An 18165-nucleotide genomic window follows, 5' to 3' on the forward strand; every position below is an offset into this window, starting at 1 on the left:
TCTAACCAGTTTAATGTGGAGCCGGAATCGGTCTGCACACACAGCTGTTATCGTGTTATGGTGAGCTCAGGTGGAGTGAAATAAAACGTTTTTCTAGCATCCAAAACGACACCGCTCGTTCTTATAATCAACTTTAAAACCTTTACTGGGAAAAAGCTGATAGCACTCATTAACCAAACTACGTGTTCATCAAGCGCCATTGTAAAGAAAAGAGAACTTTGCTCCCATCCACCACCGTTTGTTTTACACAGCATGAATTCTACAGTAAAGCTACAGAGGTTAAAATAAAAGCACATGTGTAGAAAGTGAGATGAACAGATGAACTTTTAACTTTTAAACTTTTAAAGTCTGGCGCGACTTAGCCATGTTGCTGTAGGATGACAGCAGTCGTCCTACTTTTCATTGGAGTGATACCTGTAGCAAGCAGGAGTGATTCTGAAGGGGGCAAAGACCATATTTAGTTTAATGCTTTTCCAGGTTTACTTAATATAGAATATAACACACACAGATACATGCACAAAACACATGCACATCATGAACACACACCAGATCTACCTCATTCAGGAGATTTGGTACTATCACCCCCCCCCCCCCTTTTTTTTTTTTTTGACTCGCATTTGACATAATGTTTTCTTTTAAAAAAATTAATTATTAAAAAAATTTTAATATGGCACATAAATTATTATTTTTTCTTAAACACATGCAAAACGTTGCAATTTCTAATCAATGGAATAACTGATAGAGTACTTGATTACTGAAATAATAATCAATAGCTGTACGTATGTCCAAACAATGGTAAGAATTGGTATATGCCTTGATAGCTGTAGCTCAAAAATAATCCTGAAACAAAAATAATCATTATGTTTATTTTCGCAGATCATCATGCAGTTGCTCCTCAACATTTAACAATGAGAATCACAATGTTGAGCAAATGTCCCTGGGTCATCACTTCAGAAACAAATTACAAACATCTGTTGGAACAGATATATTTTTGCACCTAGTTAATTTTTTTTTTATTCATTGCTTTGATTTCACTCAGCAAATGGAACAATTAAATGTACAGTCTGTGTCTTTAAAAACAGTCTGATGGTCACAAACTGCTGTTTTACCCTGCACGCTCACACAGTCATTCAGATTCAGCAATCGCGTTAAAAATTTACTTTTCATCGAGAAATACCATAACTTCATTCTAAAGTACAAACTGAAATGTGCCAGATGTTCATCTCCTCCAACGCGTGTTTCTTATTCTGCAGCTCGTCTCCACGCGGCCCCTCCACCTCTCCGTCTGCACACAGTATTAGCACCCCAGAGAAGAACCGTTTCCCCCGTGGTACCACCAGTCGCAGCACTTTTCACGGAGCCCAGCTCAGAGACCGCCGCAGCGCCACCTACAACGGACCTCCAGCTTCACCCACATTGTCTCATGATACGGGGGCTCTCGCTCAACAACGCAGGGGCACCTCTACAGGGATCATTAGCAAGATCACCTCCAAGTTTGTCCGCAGGTCAGTGCTTTGTACCTTAGAGTTGTTGCACCCAACAGTTATTGTACCACCATGGTCTCAAACTCAGAACGACATGTTAAACAAATATTTGACTGAGAACAGCTCAACGCTTTCAAAACTGCAGGAAGTAAAGCCATACTTTACTAATTTATACTTCCTTTGTGCTAAGGTGCTTTTATTATTGAAGGGAAATGCAGGTTCTACAGGGAGAAACATTCATGTGCTCCCGGTGTAGTCCCATTTCCAGATCAGGAAGTCGTTCTTCCTGCTTTGTTTTGTTCAAACTTTACAGTACTGTGCAAAAGTCATGAGCCACCGCTCGTTTCTTCCTATTTTGCTTGGATAATGGAAAACAAGTGCAGTGATTTACTTAAATGTGCAAACATACATGGAAATAACATCTGGTTTGACCACTTTTATTTTTTCAACACAACCTCTGTCTTGTAATTTCTTTAAGTAGTCTTGAGGAATATTTCTCCAGGCTTCCTAAAGGACATTCAGAGCTCTTCTTTTGCTGTTAGCTGCTTTTTTTCTGCCATGTAGAAATAATGTTGGGTTTGATGCTCTGAGGTGGCAAATCCACGACTGAATAACAGTTTTGTTTTTCTATTCAAGTATTCTTTAGCTGTGTGTTTGGGATCATTGTACCACTGAAAAATGAAGTTCCTGCCAACCAGACATTTTTCAGATGCTGTTGCATGCAAATTATTCCATTATTGACCAGATCCCAAACCCCACTGGCTGAAATGCAGCCCCAAACCATGACAGGAGACTCCAGCATGTTTTACAAAAGACTGTAGACACTCTCTCCTGCCATCCTTTATAGTTATTGATGGCAATTTATACCAAAACGCTCCTTGGAAACAAATTATAAAGAAATGAGCAGTGACTCGAGATTTTTGCACAGTACTGTACATTAATGATCTAAATCAGAAAGTCTCTTTTCTTTCTAGTCTGACACCAAATTAATATACAGTTATTTTTTTAAATAGATTACAAGGCAGTTCAGAAAAGGACTTGAGTTTCCTTCCATGCTAGCAGCTCTGTAAGGCTATACTTGGTAAAAACATGCTAACAGGCTCACATTAACAATACCAGGTGTTAGCTTTATCATGGTCACTGTGTAAGTTTAACAAAATAAAAAGTACAGCTGAGGTGAGGTGAATTATGTTGCAGGTATCAGTCATTGGACAAATTATTAGATGCATTCAAATCTCGATACACAACAAAAATCATCCCTGGATATACTCTGTGTGTCTCTGTGTAAAAGTTACTGAAGTGATTAAAGGAGTTGCGACGTATGTTCGGATTCCTTTATGTGAACTTTCCAGGTATAAAAATGAAGGAAGCGCCACGCTCTCTGCCTGTTTACTATAAATGCTGCATAGTTTCCCCCAGTCCTCTGTGAATATCACACATCCACACTGCCACCCCTCGTCATCCATACAGCAGTTAGCACCTTCACGCTGGTCCATCTGGTGGAGGCTCACAGCTTTCTCTCCTTTTCTCCCCGCCTAGAGCTCTGTCTTTCAGGTCGACCCAGAGGTAGGAGAACATAACGCTTGCTGCACTTGTCACCCCCGTACGAAATAAACCAAACCTCTTTGTGCCCACTATGACCTTGGCCCGTGTTTCCTTAACCCCTTGCGTACTTGCCCACTACACCACGTCCTTGCCTACTGACACCCTTTGTTATGCAGTTGTATTTCCTTCCCTTGTGTCCACTGCCTCTTAAACAAACCTCACGGCTCACCAGCTTCTTCTGTACTAAGCCACCAGATATCTGCTTCTCAAGTTGCTAGCTTTCCTCTCCTTATTCTCCCCCATCCTTTGGCTGAGCTTAACAGAAAAGACCAGGCAAAAATCCAGAGGCCGAATGGACTGTCTAGAAACGCTTTTCCGCTCTTTGCAGATCAGTGGGGATTAAGGAAAGGTAGCGTATTGTAGATGGGATGATGCATTTGGTTAATGTGAGCTATAATAGAATGACCCTCAAAACAAAGACCGTCACAGTCACCTCATTGTGTGCTGAACCCTGATACCCAGGAGTGTGGATTCTTTCCTGGCATGATGCCTGACACCCCCTCTGTGTCCAGTCATGATGGGGGTGGTGTTTAGTAGTGAGTCGGGGCGGGGCTGCATGTATTGATATGATCCCAAGGGAATAACAAGTCTATTCCTGGTTTATTTCAGGGTGCCTAGTGAGGGAGAGGCCAGTGCCAGGACAGAAACACCAAGGTAAGAATTTGTTGAGATGTCAAGTTCACAAAGAACGTGAAACCCACCTCTGCCTACTTCCGCGGCCCCGCTCTCACTCTCTCCCTGATGGTTTCTTGCTCAGGAGTGCGTCTGGTGACACTAAGGAGGACGGCAGTCGGGATTCAAAGCCTCGCTCCCTGCGTTTCACCTGGAGCATGAAGACCACCTCCTCCATGGAGCCCTCAGAGATGATGAGGGAGATCAGAAAAGTCCTGGACGCCAACAGCTGCGACTACGAGCAGCGCGAGCGCTTCCTGCTTTTCTGTGTCCATGGCGACGCTCGCCAGGACAATCTGGTCCAGTGGGAGATGGAGGTGTGCAAGCTGCCCCGCCTTTCGCTCAACGGCGTGCGCTTCAAGAGGATATCGGGCACGTCCATCGCCTTTAAGAACATCGCCTGCAAAATTGCCAACGAGCTCAAACTGTGACAGCAGATGGAGCCCCAGTCAGTCTTTTCTCTGGTCGCAGTCTCATCTCATCACTGGATTAGTGTCGACTCGCAGGACAAAATTCAGCACTGACGGTCCTCGTCATGCAGTATCAGGGTGGACTCGGCTGGTAAACGTGCAATACTGGCCACGAATGTACTGTACAGGGTAGTGGATCAGAGAGATATTGCAAAGTTTAACGTCTGTGACGGAGAGATAGCAAAAAAGAAAACATAAAAACAAACGGCTAACCCAGCTTTTTTTTCCTCCTTCCGTCCGGCCCTCTGTCTCTCTCTTTCTCTCTCTCATCGGCCCGCTGCTCCACGTCAGAAGACGCATTTATGTAACACATGCAGTATGCAACTGAAGATGACCATCCTGCAATAATGTTTTCAGTCTTCTTTTTCTAAACGCCTACTACAAGATCTACTCTCCTCGCTGAATAACCATTAAACTTACCGTATGCTAAACTAGACGCTTTTCCACCTGTGTTAAGTCAGTATATAGATCAGGCTGGAGCCCATATGTAAAAAGAGAATTGTACTGTATGCATAACATCTGCAGGTACTGTATTGTACTGTATATTAATTTAGCGTTCTGTACAGACTTTTATTGTTAATACTGTCTTTTTTTTTTTTCATGGGATTTGAGTTCTTTCCTAATATAATTGATGTCTCTTGGAGCATTAATCTTTCACTCTGTATTTTTTTTTTCCTCTTCTCTTTTTTCTTTTTTTTAAGAGCCACCATATGAAAATAGTGTTTTCAATTTTATTTAAAAAGCACTAAATTATTTTGTGGAAAATTGAGGGATTTGTTCCCTTGCCTTTTATGTTATATTTTTTTGCCTATGGAAAAAAAACACTAAGTTGCACCACATAGACTTGAGTAGTAAGTTCAGTTAAAACTGAAATTGTGTTCACTTTATTTTCTCTCGGCAGTAGGTTGGTGATTTGGGGGTCCTGCTGCAATTGCACAACTTTTCCAGGGTGATGTGTATGAACATGAGAGTATGCACCTGTATTTCTTTGATGTTAGTTTGGTAGTCCTCAATTGCGAAGAAAAAAAAAACAGCAGGGTTTAAATTGGTTTACTTTAGAAAGCGGCTGACAGGATGATACATGACGTGTTGATCGCCACGATGAGGCATTTTATTTTTTCTTTGATGGAGCCTTTCTAAAGAGCCTGATTTAGTCCTGCCACCAGTGTGATTGTGCAGGTACTTGTGTATCTCCTTGCTTGTGTGTTAATTTTCTTTCTTTCATTTTTTTTTTAATTTCAGCGGATTTTATTGTATTTATTCCATTACATTGTAATGTGCTGCTTTGTAGATTTGAGGCGTGCACTTTGTTGGAGAAAATAAAAAGGATTTTATTTGTTTGTATTTATTTTACTCCTATTTTTTTTTCATGTCTAGCATAATTACACCTAGGGTTCAGGACAGTTTGCCTCATTTAGCTTAAGGAAGTACAGTGCTGTGCAACAGTCTCGAGTCACCACTGATTTCTTTACATCCAAGGAGCCAGATGTTCTTCAGTTTTTTTTTAAGTAGTCTTGAGCAGTAGTTCTCCAGGCTTTCTGAAGGTCCCTCGCCATCCTTATTTGGACACTGAAACCATAGAGCCTATGAACGATGTCAAAGATCACAGTTTGACAGACATAAAATAGTATTTGTGTACAAATAAGATGTTTCCCAAACAGTTATTACTTGAAAAAATGACTTTAAAAAGGCCTTGAAAAATTCTAAGACATGTGGAGGACAAAAGAAATGGAAGGCATAATTTAACTAATTAACAGTATCTGAGTTTGATGTCATTAAGAAACAAAATAAATCCAGCAAAGACCCGACACAGGACCAAAGAGATTCAAATGGCCCTTCAGTTGATCCATTTGCTCTTAACTGAAGCTTGATCAGAGATGGTCTCAGTGGAAGGATGGCTGTGAGAAAACCATTCTTAGGGAAGGGTGAAGTGTGCCAAATTACACAAGAACTGGACTGAAAATCTTAACCATTTTTGATGTATAATCAGTTCCATGTATGTTTGAATAAATTGCCCTTTCCTATCAAAATATAAAGAAATGAGGATTGGCTCGAGACTTTTGCACAGTACTTTAGATATGCTGATGTGTTTTTGGCTTTAAGTATGTCACACTGAAGACATATCATGCTACACAGCACTAGCAGGGAGCGCCGATGAAATGTTAAGCTTTATTGACTCTAAATTGCATGATATCAATCCTAATTATGACACAGTCAGTCACATTAGTCAAAGGTAAAGCATTATGACAAATGTCCTCCTTCATTTCAGTGCCCAAAAATGGTTGAAAATACCTTCAATAGTTCCCAGTTGTGAACAGCTGTATTTTCAATACTTTAAACATTATGCAAACTATTACAATAAAAGCATAAGCTGCAAGGATATACAAGTAGACTCTAACCTTTGATATTTTCCAAATCAAAGGCATCATTTCAAATCATTCTCCAACAATTATCTAATAATAATCTGTCGCGGTCGTTGGTAAACTCTTAAAAACTCTTAAAAGCTTCATTTACAAATGGAAAGACAGGAAAAATGTAAACATTTCATTTTGGCAGATTTCTTCAGTTAAACATGTTAATAGGTTAAAAAGTACAATTTCATTTGTTTCTGTAGATAAATATATGACATTAGAAATGTATAAACATTGAATGACACAAAAGGCTGAACACACATTAAAAATTAAAAAGTTACTGGCCAGTGTTAGATGTATTAGTGAACATAGATCTGCATTTATTGGGATGGGACGGCCCGTGTAAGGCCCTGGTCATGCATTAATGACTTGACAACATATGCGATCTAATCCTAACTTGAGGTGCATGCACTGGACTCAAAATGCATCTCGGACATATGCTTGGTTGAGATGCATACATTTATCCTTTAATCTACTGCGCACTAATTTAACTAGAAGAGTTTTAAAATCAGTAGGAGTAATGGCTGCTGTTCTCAAGTTAGGATCAACGCTTTCTGAGTTGTTCAGCACTGCATCTGCTGCAACAGCCTGCTGTCTAGACAAAAAAAATCACAAAATTCACCCACCAACCAATCTGCAACAGAAGAAAAATTAGCTCAGTTGCTCAGATCGATGATCCGGTGCTCATAGATCTGAGTTTTCCCTTTGAAACTGGAGGCCAGCAGGAATTGACGGTTGTCTATGGAAACTGGAGAGAAGGCCCTCGGTGCCTGTATGTTCAGCTCCTGAAATCGAACAAATTCGCCCTTCTTGGCATCCCAGCGGTAAACCTGGGTGAAAGAGTAATCGCTGCCAAGGATGGCGTATTGCCAGTTTCCCACAGCGAAGGGCTGGAATACCATGGAGCCACGAGAAGGCATGGTCTGCAATTCCCTAAAGAGGGCCCCGTCCCAGCGCATCACTTTGGAGTCACCAATGAAGCGCGTCAGGCAGATATACAGATCGTTTTTGACCTGGAAATGCTTCACAGCGTAAACATCCTCCATCTCTGGGATGTCGGTGCGCCTGTCAAACATCTTGGTGCCTTTGTTCCACTGGTAGATGACGGGCCTCTGGGAGCTGCTGGACAGGATCAGGTGAGGCTTGGAGGAGATCTCCATGTACTCCACATCGGTGTCCCGATACCACTGGTGGAGGGACTGATGCCAGTAGAAGCCATTGCCGTTCCACTTGTAAATGGTGGTGGACCCGGCCTTGGAGCTGTCTGCTATGATGAAGAAGAATTCGCCATCGATGCGGAACGTCTCAACGTCGTTTGGTTTGCGGATTCGCAGGATGTCGATGCCTTGGAGCTTGATGAATTTGTTAGCGGACGTGTCACGCTTGTAGATGTGCGAGCCACCAAACAGCTGAGCCACAATGATAAAAAGCTGGTTGTCAATGACCAGGGGTTTGCAGACCACCGTGGATGTACCTGGTGAAGCAGAAGACAGGATAAAAAATAAATATCTTCACCTCCAATAATTATCTCCATTGAGAGGTTTGAATCACCCCTCCTTTCAAACTTGCACAGCCCTTTTCCAAAAAAAATGCATCTTTCACTTACTCTCGATAAAATCAAAGTTTCTGAAGACCATCTCCACGTGATCCCACTCTAGAAAGCTGCACTTCCCACTGAAGGGCTGAGCGAACACAACGTACTGGTCATTCCCAAAAGAAAATGCTTCCACTGATATGGAGTTAAAATCCATGGACTGGTAGGATTCAAACTCTGCAAGTGAAACAAAAAACACCCACTTGAAATAACTTTTTTTTTAATCCAGTGAAACTTTGAGAGAAAACAACTGTATTTATTGTACTCCACCTGTGGTGATGCAGTCGAATGACTGTGGCAGGAGGTCGTTGATCTTTTTGTCGAGCTGCGAGGCCGGGCCTTTACAGTAAATCTGATCCACAGTGGCATTGGTGCTGTATATCCACTCCACCAGCCATTTGAGCTTGCAGTCACACGTGAACTGGTTCCCCCTCAAGTCTCTAAAGGGAAAAGACCACCAAACTAAACTCCACATGCTGTATTAAATGCATTCAGAAAGGCCTCTGCTTTATGAATGCATTTAATTCCCAAAAGCTGGAGTTACTGAAGTGTGACTACTGTTATCTTTGCTCTGTGGCCCTCACAGCTTCAATCTTTGCCCTCATTATCATCAAGGGGGACTATAAAGGAGAACCGGACATCTTCAGTGGGTGATAGATTGCAAACTTATCTCTTTCCTCACTGCTGCATGCAATTTTAATAGCGTTAAAAGCACCAGCTGCCCACACATTTTTCGAGCCTCGGCTGAAGTGGAATAATGATACAGTGTTCTATATATAGAAGGCTGCACAGAAATCTCATTTATCTCAGTAGCACGCATGTAAATTGAAATGCAATGAATCTCTTTGTTAGGCAAAGGTAAAATTCATACTTACACTTTTGTCAAGGCCTCAAGACCCTTGAACAAATCTTTGGGCAGCGTCTGAAGATTATTGTAGGCCAGACTCCTGAAAATAGATTAAAAAAAAATTGTGCTTAATTTCTGGTTTCCACATTGATTATATGTGCACCCCCCCTCCCCATAGCCACACCATCTCAAACTATTAAATAATAATCTGTTTATGCAGTATTTCTGTATGTACGCAGATATCTGTTAAGAAGCTTGGGGCACATATTGCCACCCTGGAGAGTACAGCAGGAACATTGCTTATTGTGGGTTTGAGGAAACATTAAGCTATTTTTAGCACTGCCTCCTCAGCCATTTTATGGCTTTCTCTGCTACAATGAAGACGGTGGAAAAAAGGCTTTTTCCTGTTGAGAAGACTTGTGTAGTATTTTATAAGTTTCTTTAGAGCCTTATCTTAAATATTATTGCATCAATAAAAGAAAATCTCAGAACGTTTTTACTTATAATGTACTTTCACAAATCTGTAATGAAAGAATATTATACTTTCATTTACAGTGGACATTGACGGCGGCGGGATTTGCTTCGTAATCATATTCATAACAGCTGCACAATGCTGGGAGAAGTATCTATGTGGCAATACAAGTTGCACAATAAAAACTGTCAGCGTTTTACTGGAACAGTGCTTGTCTGCACCTGCACATAGATTACAATGTCTGATGCAAATGAGAGAAAGCTTCTCTTGCTCTCCCTCTTAAAGGAGGTCACCAGTGATTAGATTTTCAAATGAAATAGGTCACAAAATTAAATCCCAGTGCAACTGTAGTCTTTGTTTCTTTAAACCTCTAGTAAAAAAAGAAAAAGTACTTACAGGTGTACTAAGGTTTTCAGTCCACGAAAAGCATGCGCTGATATCGAATTGATTTGGTTGTTTTCAATGAATCTGAAAAGTAAAAATGCAGGAGACGGGAGATAATGTCAGGCAAATGCAACAAAACAATCACAAAATCAAAAACAAAAAAACAAAAAAACAACTTTAAGGATAATTTTGTACCAACTACTCACAGATATTCTAGGTGAGGAAGACCAATGAATGCATCCTCATTTATAGATTCCAGGTTGTTGGCTGTGAAGAGGCTGCATGGAGAAATCTCAAGTTAATATTTTTACTATTCAGGGTCAGCGAGTGGATAATAAAAATACATCTTGCCTAATAGAAAACCATTGTTGCTAACTGTAAACCACATACTTTTAAGACATGGATCTGTGCTCTCTGAGGATTCCTGCAGGCCTGCATGTCTGATTTTAGACACACAGTGTCTCTGTCAGTACTCCACCCAATGAGGAAATGAATTCCCTCATCAAAAGAAGGAATTACCCGTAAATTACTGGATTCACATTATTATACACAGAGACATTTTAATGCAAGGCTTGGAAGAAAGCCTAGCAGAGAGATTTAAAATCACCATGCCATGAAAGGGGATGCAGGAAAACCACGTTTTCAGCAAATGATTTTTTGGGTTTAGGGCTTCTCCAACCTAATCAATAGCCACAGCAACACCCATTTTATCATAATTTGTAGCATCATTGAAGGGGGAAATGTCTTGAACATTAAACCTGGCGTTGATCAGCTCACTGGGGAGTGCAAGAAAAGCAAGAAAAAAGTAAAAACTCATAAGAGATTTCTCACAGGAGATGCAGAGCAGGCGTGAGGATGAAGCTCTCTTTCGGAATTTCAGTGAATTCAGACTTGACAAATGATCTGTGGGGGGAAAAACACGACACACACACGCATACTGTTTAGGCTTACAGCACAGACTGACGATCACTTATTGCAGTCTGTTCCTTGGATATGCAATTATTATGCAGCACTGGCGGAAAAATCCACGTCTTAACCAGCAGGTAGAGCTAAGCATGTTGCGTTCATCGCTGCAGTGGGCCGGGTTTTTTATTTCAAAACAATATTAAATAGAACTTACAAAGATGTGATTTCTCGGGGAAAGCTGCGAGGGATGAGTCCTGCGCTTTCGCACAGCGCGTTATCTTTGGAACATGTACACACTAAGGGGACAGCGAGGCGGCTTGGGTCTCCTGCTGTCCACTAGAAGTATAACTGACGCCACCACAAGTAAGCCGAGCCAGAGCGATCTGCTGGGCATCTTGTGTGTATGTTCCATCCTTGAGATCCGCAGCGGGCACAACTTGCGCGTCGAACAACCCTACACATGAACCAGGGTCTCCGCTGTGGTTCCTCTCCCACCGCTGCTGCAGCCGCTTCTGCCTGGAGGCCACGCGAATGTCCGCTCTTGTTTATCTCCGTGCGCCACCGCCGCTCTGGAGGTGATAAAACCGGGCGACCCGTGCGCCCACAGCGCCGTAATTACACCGAACCTCCAGACGAAAAGAAATCTAAACCCTCCGAGACAAAAGCAATAATAATAAATATATAATGTGACGCTTGCTGTGGAGTCTTGAAGCTCAGGAATATTCCAGCTGGCTCGGTGACAAACGCGGTGTGAGGGCAGGTGGGGATCCCAACGGGAGCAGACGGAGCATCTTCATCCAAAACCACGCCTATGATTTCAGCAAACGCCACTCTCTTCGTGTCAGGGTCTTGGAGGATTCCGCCCAATGGGCAACGGAATTGTGCAATTTTTTTTCGTGAATCAGCGGGAGAAGAAGAAGCTCTGACATGAGCCAGCGGACTGTCGTCTGTGGCGCAGACGCACACGAGCTTTCTATGCGGGAAGCGGATGGGAAACCCGCTGACAATTAATTGTGATTATGGAAATGTTGCTGCAACATTTGGCTCAAAACCAGATGTTGACTGTCAAAATGCTGCCGTTACAAATCACGCGTTCTTTAGTGCCGATAAAGTCACCGAAACTTTGTGCTTTCTTAAATATTCCCATATTTGTAAAATGCTGTGGGTATATTTCCTGGTTTGCACTCGGTTTCCATGACGACTGGAGGATGCAAAGTATTTCTGACCTGTGGTGGAGGGGTATGGGGAAACCCTCCTGTCACTCTGACATCTGTTCTGCCTCAGTACCATCCCCCTCATCCTCTTAAACAAAGGGCAGGTTAAACGGTCCCTAAAATCCACTCGTCTCTTTTCATGCTTTAATACTGCTGCAAGCCACCACCTTAACAGTTTTATTGCAGTTTTCTCTTAATCTTCTGTGCCAGACACTTGCTTGTTCAGGAGGGTGCTCTTGGAGCCCTATAAGGCTGTCAATATCTAATTTCTTACTTCTGATTAACATGTTTACTCACTGTGGCTGTCAAGCCTGCATGCTTCTGACCCATCTTGGTACAAATATGCGCAGGGCTTTTGAAAAGTGCACAAATACTCACATGATTACAATACTTGATATCCTGCACATGTTTACAGTGATATTACTAATGCAGGAGAATTAGAGGAGCGTGATCCTCCTCTGGGAAGTTTGAAAAATGAAGTTGGGAAGAATGAAGCTATTAGGCTGCTTCTAAGAAGTATCAGCAGCTGCTGGACCAGGGAGAGAACAGTGGATATTATTGTGTGTGCTGCAAGATGTTGTGTAGTGTCTGTGCTTCATAAATGTCACCATTCATCACCAGAGTAGGACACAGACTTTCCAGTAACAATATGACCACAGTGAGTCAAGTGTTTCTCACTTTTTAATATGTATTTGGAGTTTCCTGTAATAAACACTGATCGCTGACTACATTAGATTACTGTGTAATATTTTGTAGATTTCCCCTTTTTCACCCAAATAGCCCCTCTCCTAAGTCAGGGCGTTGACACAGGACCTCTGTGGGTGTTGTGTGGTTTAGGGGTGGAGTCTCAGTGGATCAGCCCTGTTCTGGCACATCCCCCAGATGCTCTTGCGTTGAGATCTGAGGAGTTTGGAAGCTGGGGTGGCCTTTGTTGTGTTATTTGAGCCATGCCATAACAGTTATAGCAGTGTGACATCATCCTGATGGGAGATGCTGTTCCTTTGGGCACTGGTATGAAAGGCTGGAACAATGTTTACATGGGTGGTAAGTGTCACTGTAGCATGATGAATCCAAGGACTCAGCAGAATAATGCCCGTGCAACAAATTATTCAGCGTTACTAACTTCACCTTTCAGTGCTTTTTAAAATATTGTTATTGATCATTGTTTGGGCCTGTATTAGCTTGTGACCTGACTTATCTGCCCCTTTACCTAAAGATGCATTAATAAAATTATATTATTTGTGGAGATGTTCAATCTTCACCCACTGGCTGTGGGTAAAATAGAGCCATTCTGTCTGGCAGTCTACACAAATGAGCTGAACTCCCCACTAGAGGGAAATGCTGAGCAAGGTAGATATGTTTAGTTGTCAGGTGGACTCACTAGCTTCATAAAATTCTTTCTCTAAGATTTACACCTTAAGGGGAAGAGAGCATCATCCACAGGGAGCTTTTCTGCATGACTATCAAGATTTTAAATTGCTAGAGACTCTCCCGCTCTGATCTTGAGCAAACTGAGTGAATGCACTTGTTTTGCAGGTCTGCCATCTTGTCAGCCCACAGAGTAGGCATACCTACTATATGAAAATATAGTATAATACCTAAATTATATGAAAAATGTAAACAAATAAAGTTCAAAATTATGTTTTGATGAACGATGAAATTACATCTTAGGATCCTTTCCTGTCCATCAGTGATTGAATGATGAAGAAGTAGAAGATGCTAATTATTGTTATGATGATATGATTATGAAAGTGTACACTGTGCCAAAAACACCCCGTAAAGCTTTTACAAGCAGCTGCTGCTCAAGAACTGCCCATCCAAGGCCTCCCTGCTGTTAAACTTACGCTGCCACCATAAGAGCGGGAAAAGACAATTAAAATCACGATTTACGAGATCTGCAAAAATATTTATATTCAGTAAACAAAAGCAGAGGAATAAATAACATTTGATTGCCTCGAAAAAAGCTAGATAAATATAACTGTTTATTTCTTTTAGACAGAACAGTCAGACCATAGCTGTCTGCAGCAGTTTGCTCAGCCTTGGATGCAGAAACCAAACAAATGTTTTGTGGACAAATCACAGCTGAAATGAAGCTTGACATCCTGATCTGTTTCTGGCTTTAACAACATCATCTACGTGGTGCATCAGCTTACCAGAACAGTTTGCATGTCATTTGATTTGGACTCTGTCTGGCACATGAGCATTTCCTTAACAAACATCTTTACTCCACCCTATACTATTCAGTTTTGTTTTTTTACTATTTAGAGTGAATAGATAAAGAATGGTGTCAGAGCCTGTTCTAAGAGAGAAATACAAAATCAATATCTTTCATCCATTAAGTTTCTCCATAAGATATTGTGTAAAATGACAAATACAGTATATTAATTATGTATTTTTGAAATTATAAATTTGTGCAGTTAATAAAAATTCCACTATGTGTGTAATGGTTTAAAAGAAAGATTCCTCAGTTTAATCCTGGGAAGGAGGCACAAATTCTTTTGTGGTTGCATCAGGACAGGCATGTGGTGTAAAAGATGGTCATTAAACTTTACAAGAATTGATTTCATACTGTGCAGTTCAAAGAAAAGTTCCAGTCTTTCATATAGAACAAGTGAATCAATCATTTGGGAAACAGCTAAAGGGTTATGATGATGTTACAACCTTTGAGACAACGGCATAAAAAAGTCAGAAATGCAGTGAAACACCAGGTGGACAACTCAGGAGGATAAGAAATAAGTTGGTCAAACAATATGCAAAACCGTTTGGCAGTATCTGAGCCAAAAGCACGATAACATTGAGCAGGTACAGCCTGTTTAACAACAGGGTTAAAAAGACCAATGTCACATAAAATAGGCATATGGTCAGAGAACACCGCATCCTCGATGAGTACATTACGGACAGAAAAACCATGTGATAAAACCAAGTCCAGTGTGTGACCATGTTCTTGAGTGGCATCTCAAGAACTGCAGAGTGGACTCTGAAAACTTTTGTAGGGAGACAAACAGACCTTTGTTAACATGAGCTGGGTCTGAGAGACAGAATTCAATTCAAACAAGACAAAAAAAACCCCCACATAACTAGATAGATAGATAGATACTATCACAGTTTTCCTTCTTTAGCCCTCAATAACCTTTTGGAAACACTGCTTTTGACAGTAATGCAGAATCCTGTAGGTGTTGCATTCACACTCTTTGTCTTATATGTGACGTGTACGGTATGTTGTACATCAAAAGCCACCAGGCATACATGCTTTGCACTATTTCAGGAATGTCAAACTTAATGTCCGGTGTCCAAATTTGGCCTGGCAAAGACTCTAATCTGACCCACTGGAAGGCTTTAAAAACTTTGTAAAAATAATCAAGCTTTATAGCCTAATGAAAAAGACCTCCACCACAGCCATTCATACTACAGTAAAGTAATGAACAAATATATGAACAATTAAGGAACTGACAAAATCCCTGTTTTTTCACTACTATAGAAAAAAACATGTTCTGTTTTATATTTACAAGACAATCTGAACAACAAGCTACTAGAACGTTTTCTGTAATTCTTTACATTTATTTCTTACAATTTCTTACCATGACCATGTCATGCTGACAGATTCCTTCAATTTAATACAGCAGCATTTCTTAGTCATGTAGGAAAATAAGACATATGGTTGAAATTGCACTTCTTTTTCTTATATTAAGATATCTCAAATGTGTATTTAGACTTCTTTACACAGAGAGAAAGAAGAGTTTCACTGGTGTGGCCCACTAAAGGTGAAAGTGGGCTGTATGTGGCCCCGCAATGTAACATGAGTTTGACATCCCAGCTCTATTTGACATGATTATGGCTGTATTCCCAGTGTTCACCCACTGGTGGGTCTTTTTCTCACTGGAAACACAACTGAGCCACAGCAGCGTTTGCGCCAGCTGTTCTTGAACTGGCAGACTGAGTAGAGGATGGGATTGAGCGCTGAATTTGCCAGAGTGAACGTTACCACCCAGAAGAACATGGTGGAAGAGACATATATGTGACCCTGTATGTTGTGGGCCAGTATGACGAAGAAGATAATGAAGATAGGGCTCCACATGACTAAGAAGGAAAGCATCAAGACCAGCATAGTACGGAACAGCTTCATATCCTGGCGGGAGATGTAGTAGTTAGGAGAGTCTCCATTGGGGTGCTGACGGTCTCTGGGTCGGAGCCTTAACCTGCAATTTTTAGCAATCTGGAACAGAAATACAATATTTGATACAATGCAAACACCTGTGGTTACAGAGACATGATGAAACCATTTACACACCCTGATTGATCTGTATATGGATTTACACATGAAGCATGGAAACAGTTTTATTTGTCTCATCCATAAAGTCTACTGAGCGCTAAAATCAATTTGCAGCTGGTCACCATGTTCTTCTGTTCTCTGTGTGGAACATGGATACAGTGGCATAACTGGTTGCCCAGTTTAATGTTTACAGTTGATAGCGGAGAGCACTGAACGTACACACAAAGGTAAAAATTAGTAAGCACACATTTTTTCCCCCACAGGGACAGAGAAATGTCTAAGAAATCAGGATATCCATGCATTAATTCAAGGAGGAATGCTTATTTAATTAATAATATAAGTATAATGACAGCTGGAAAAAGAAATTGAAGTGGCCAAAAAACATTTTTAGTTTAAAAATTAAGTTAACTCATGTATATTTCTATGTCTTCTTGTAAGAAACTTGTAAATTGAGAAAACGGTAAATTCAGAGCTGGATTTTTACAATTTGCGTTAGAAGCATAAAAACAGACAACAACTGATCTGTCCTTCTCCTCACTGCCTGCCATCTTTAGCAAAGACAGCATTAACCCACCTGCAATATTTTGCTGTAACTAACCCGAATGACGAGTCCTGGGAAAAGGAAGCTCAGGGCAGTGAAGACTACGTTCCACACAATCTCCCCTGCTGGGTCAGGCCACTTGAGAGTACAGATGTGACCGTGTTCCTGCGGAGATAATAACAAACATGGGCATGGCTTTATTGTAGAAATATTTCCTCTTTTTTAAATTCATCCATACCAGCTTTGGGAAATCCACTTCCATCACAGTGAAGAACAGACTGAGGGGGAGGGAGGTGAGTGCAGAGAAAGCCCAGATGAAGACGAGGGTCACAGTCACCATCCTGGGAGCCAGACTTGGCACAGTCTGCAGCCGGAGAATAGCCTGGACTCTCTCCACACTGATCGAGGCCAAGGTTGTGATGGCGACACAGCCACTCATACAGATGACATAGAGCAATGTGTGGCAGGCTGCATACCCCAGCTTCCAGGACACGGTCCAATGCACTGTCACAATCAGTGGGATCATGCTGACGAACAGCAGATCAGCCACCAAGAAGTTGAGAGTCAGGATGGTCTTATTGGCCAGCAGCCTGCCTCCACAGGTTACCAGGACTGCAGCTCCTGCATTTGCAGCTACAGAGACCAGAAAGACTGCGCTGATAGCTGCGGTTTCCATTATAGTGGTAGCAACTGGATTTGAGTGGTGCAGCTCAGAGAAGAAAGAAAAAAAAAGTCACGTTTCTCAAGTGAAGGGAATGAATGTGAAGGTCTGTATCCATGCAGGCTGAAAAGGTGCTAAATGTGAAATGCACACACTGCTCACTCCTGCAGACAAACAGAAAAATGAATGTTGACAGATGCTGATAAGAAGTAAAAGGGAGGAGAAAGGGTGGAGACTAGACTTTCTGATGCTGTTTGCTCTGCAGTGCTTAAAAGGAAGTCTTTGCATTTACATTTTCACTTTAAGTGATGACGTGATGATGTGCTTACTCAAATTTGGACATAAAAACATGAATTTGGTTTGTTGTTTACCTAATAAATAACATATCTTTTTTAGCTTTAAATTATTTTTTGACAAATTTCTAAAATATGTGTTTTCTTGTTTTTAATGACAAGTGATCTGAAAAATTTGTTAAGTGCTGCACTTTGGAAATATTTCTTTCTAAATTGATTTTATTTTGCTCTTTTCACTGCCTTCTGTTTTAAGCACATAGTTCACATGTAATAAAATGTGCTATAGCAATAAACCTACCACTGCCGTTTGCTAAAACACTTCCTGCTAAAAAGCAGCAACA

At 41.2% G+C, this 18165-nt stretch overlaps 3 protein-coding genes across 6 annotated transcripts in view; 1 reads left to right on the forward strand and 2 right to left on the reverse strand.

Moving 5' to 3' along the window:
- Positions 1-6765, forward strand: part of mark1 (MAP/microtubule affinity-regulating kinase 1) — a 42532-nt gene extending 35767 nt beyond the window's left edge. For 2 of the 4 annotated variants that reach the window (XM_085181835.1, XM_085181837.1), the window contains exons 16-19: positions 1254-1505; positions 3024-3050; positions 3699-3743; positions 3847-6765. In XM_085181835.1, coding sequence (XP_085037961.1) covers positions 1254-1505; positions 3024-3050; positions 3699-3743; positions 3847-4192 — 670 coding nt within the window. In that variant the 3' untranslated portion in view covers positions 4193-6765. The remainder of the gene's footprint in view (positions 1-1253; positions 1506-3023; positions 3051-3698; positions 3744-3846) is intronic. The other 2 variants (XM_085181836.1, XM_085181839.1) reach the window with 1 other exon arrangement.
- Positions 5442-11843, reverse strand: LOC146505434 (leucine-rich glioma-inactivated protein 1-like). Its single transcript, XM_085181847.1, is given in 9 exon segments — positions 5442-8116; positions 8249-8413; positions 8507-8676; positions 9112-9183; positions 9952-10023; positions 10146-10217; positions 10771-10842; positions 11060-11139; positions 11141-11843. Coding segments are annotated over 9 exon segments (1638 nt in total). The 5' UTR covers positions 11258-11843; the 3' UTR covers positions 5442-7298.
- A 557-nt stretch (positions 11844-12400) lies between these two features.
- On the reverse strand, positions 12401-18125 carry LOC146505435 (free fatty acid receptor 4-like). The gene is given in 4 exon segments (XM_085181861.1): positions 12401-16272; positions 16904-17035; positions 17109-17600; positions 17602-18125. Coding segments are annotated over 4 exon segments (1035 nt in total). The 5' UTR covers positions 17650-18125; the 3' UTR covers positions 12401-15909.
- Positions 18126-18165: the final 40 nt, after the last annotated feature.

This window comes from Neolamprologus multifasciatus, chromosome 13, assembly GCF_963576455.1.
Source record: "Neolamprologus multifasciatus chromosome 13, fNeoMul1.2, whole genome shotgun sequence".
NCBI lineage: Eukaryota > Metazoa > Chordata > Actinopteri > Cichliformes > Cichlidae > Neolamprologus > Neolamprologus multifasciatus.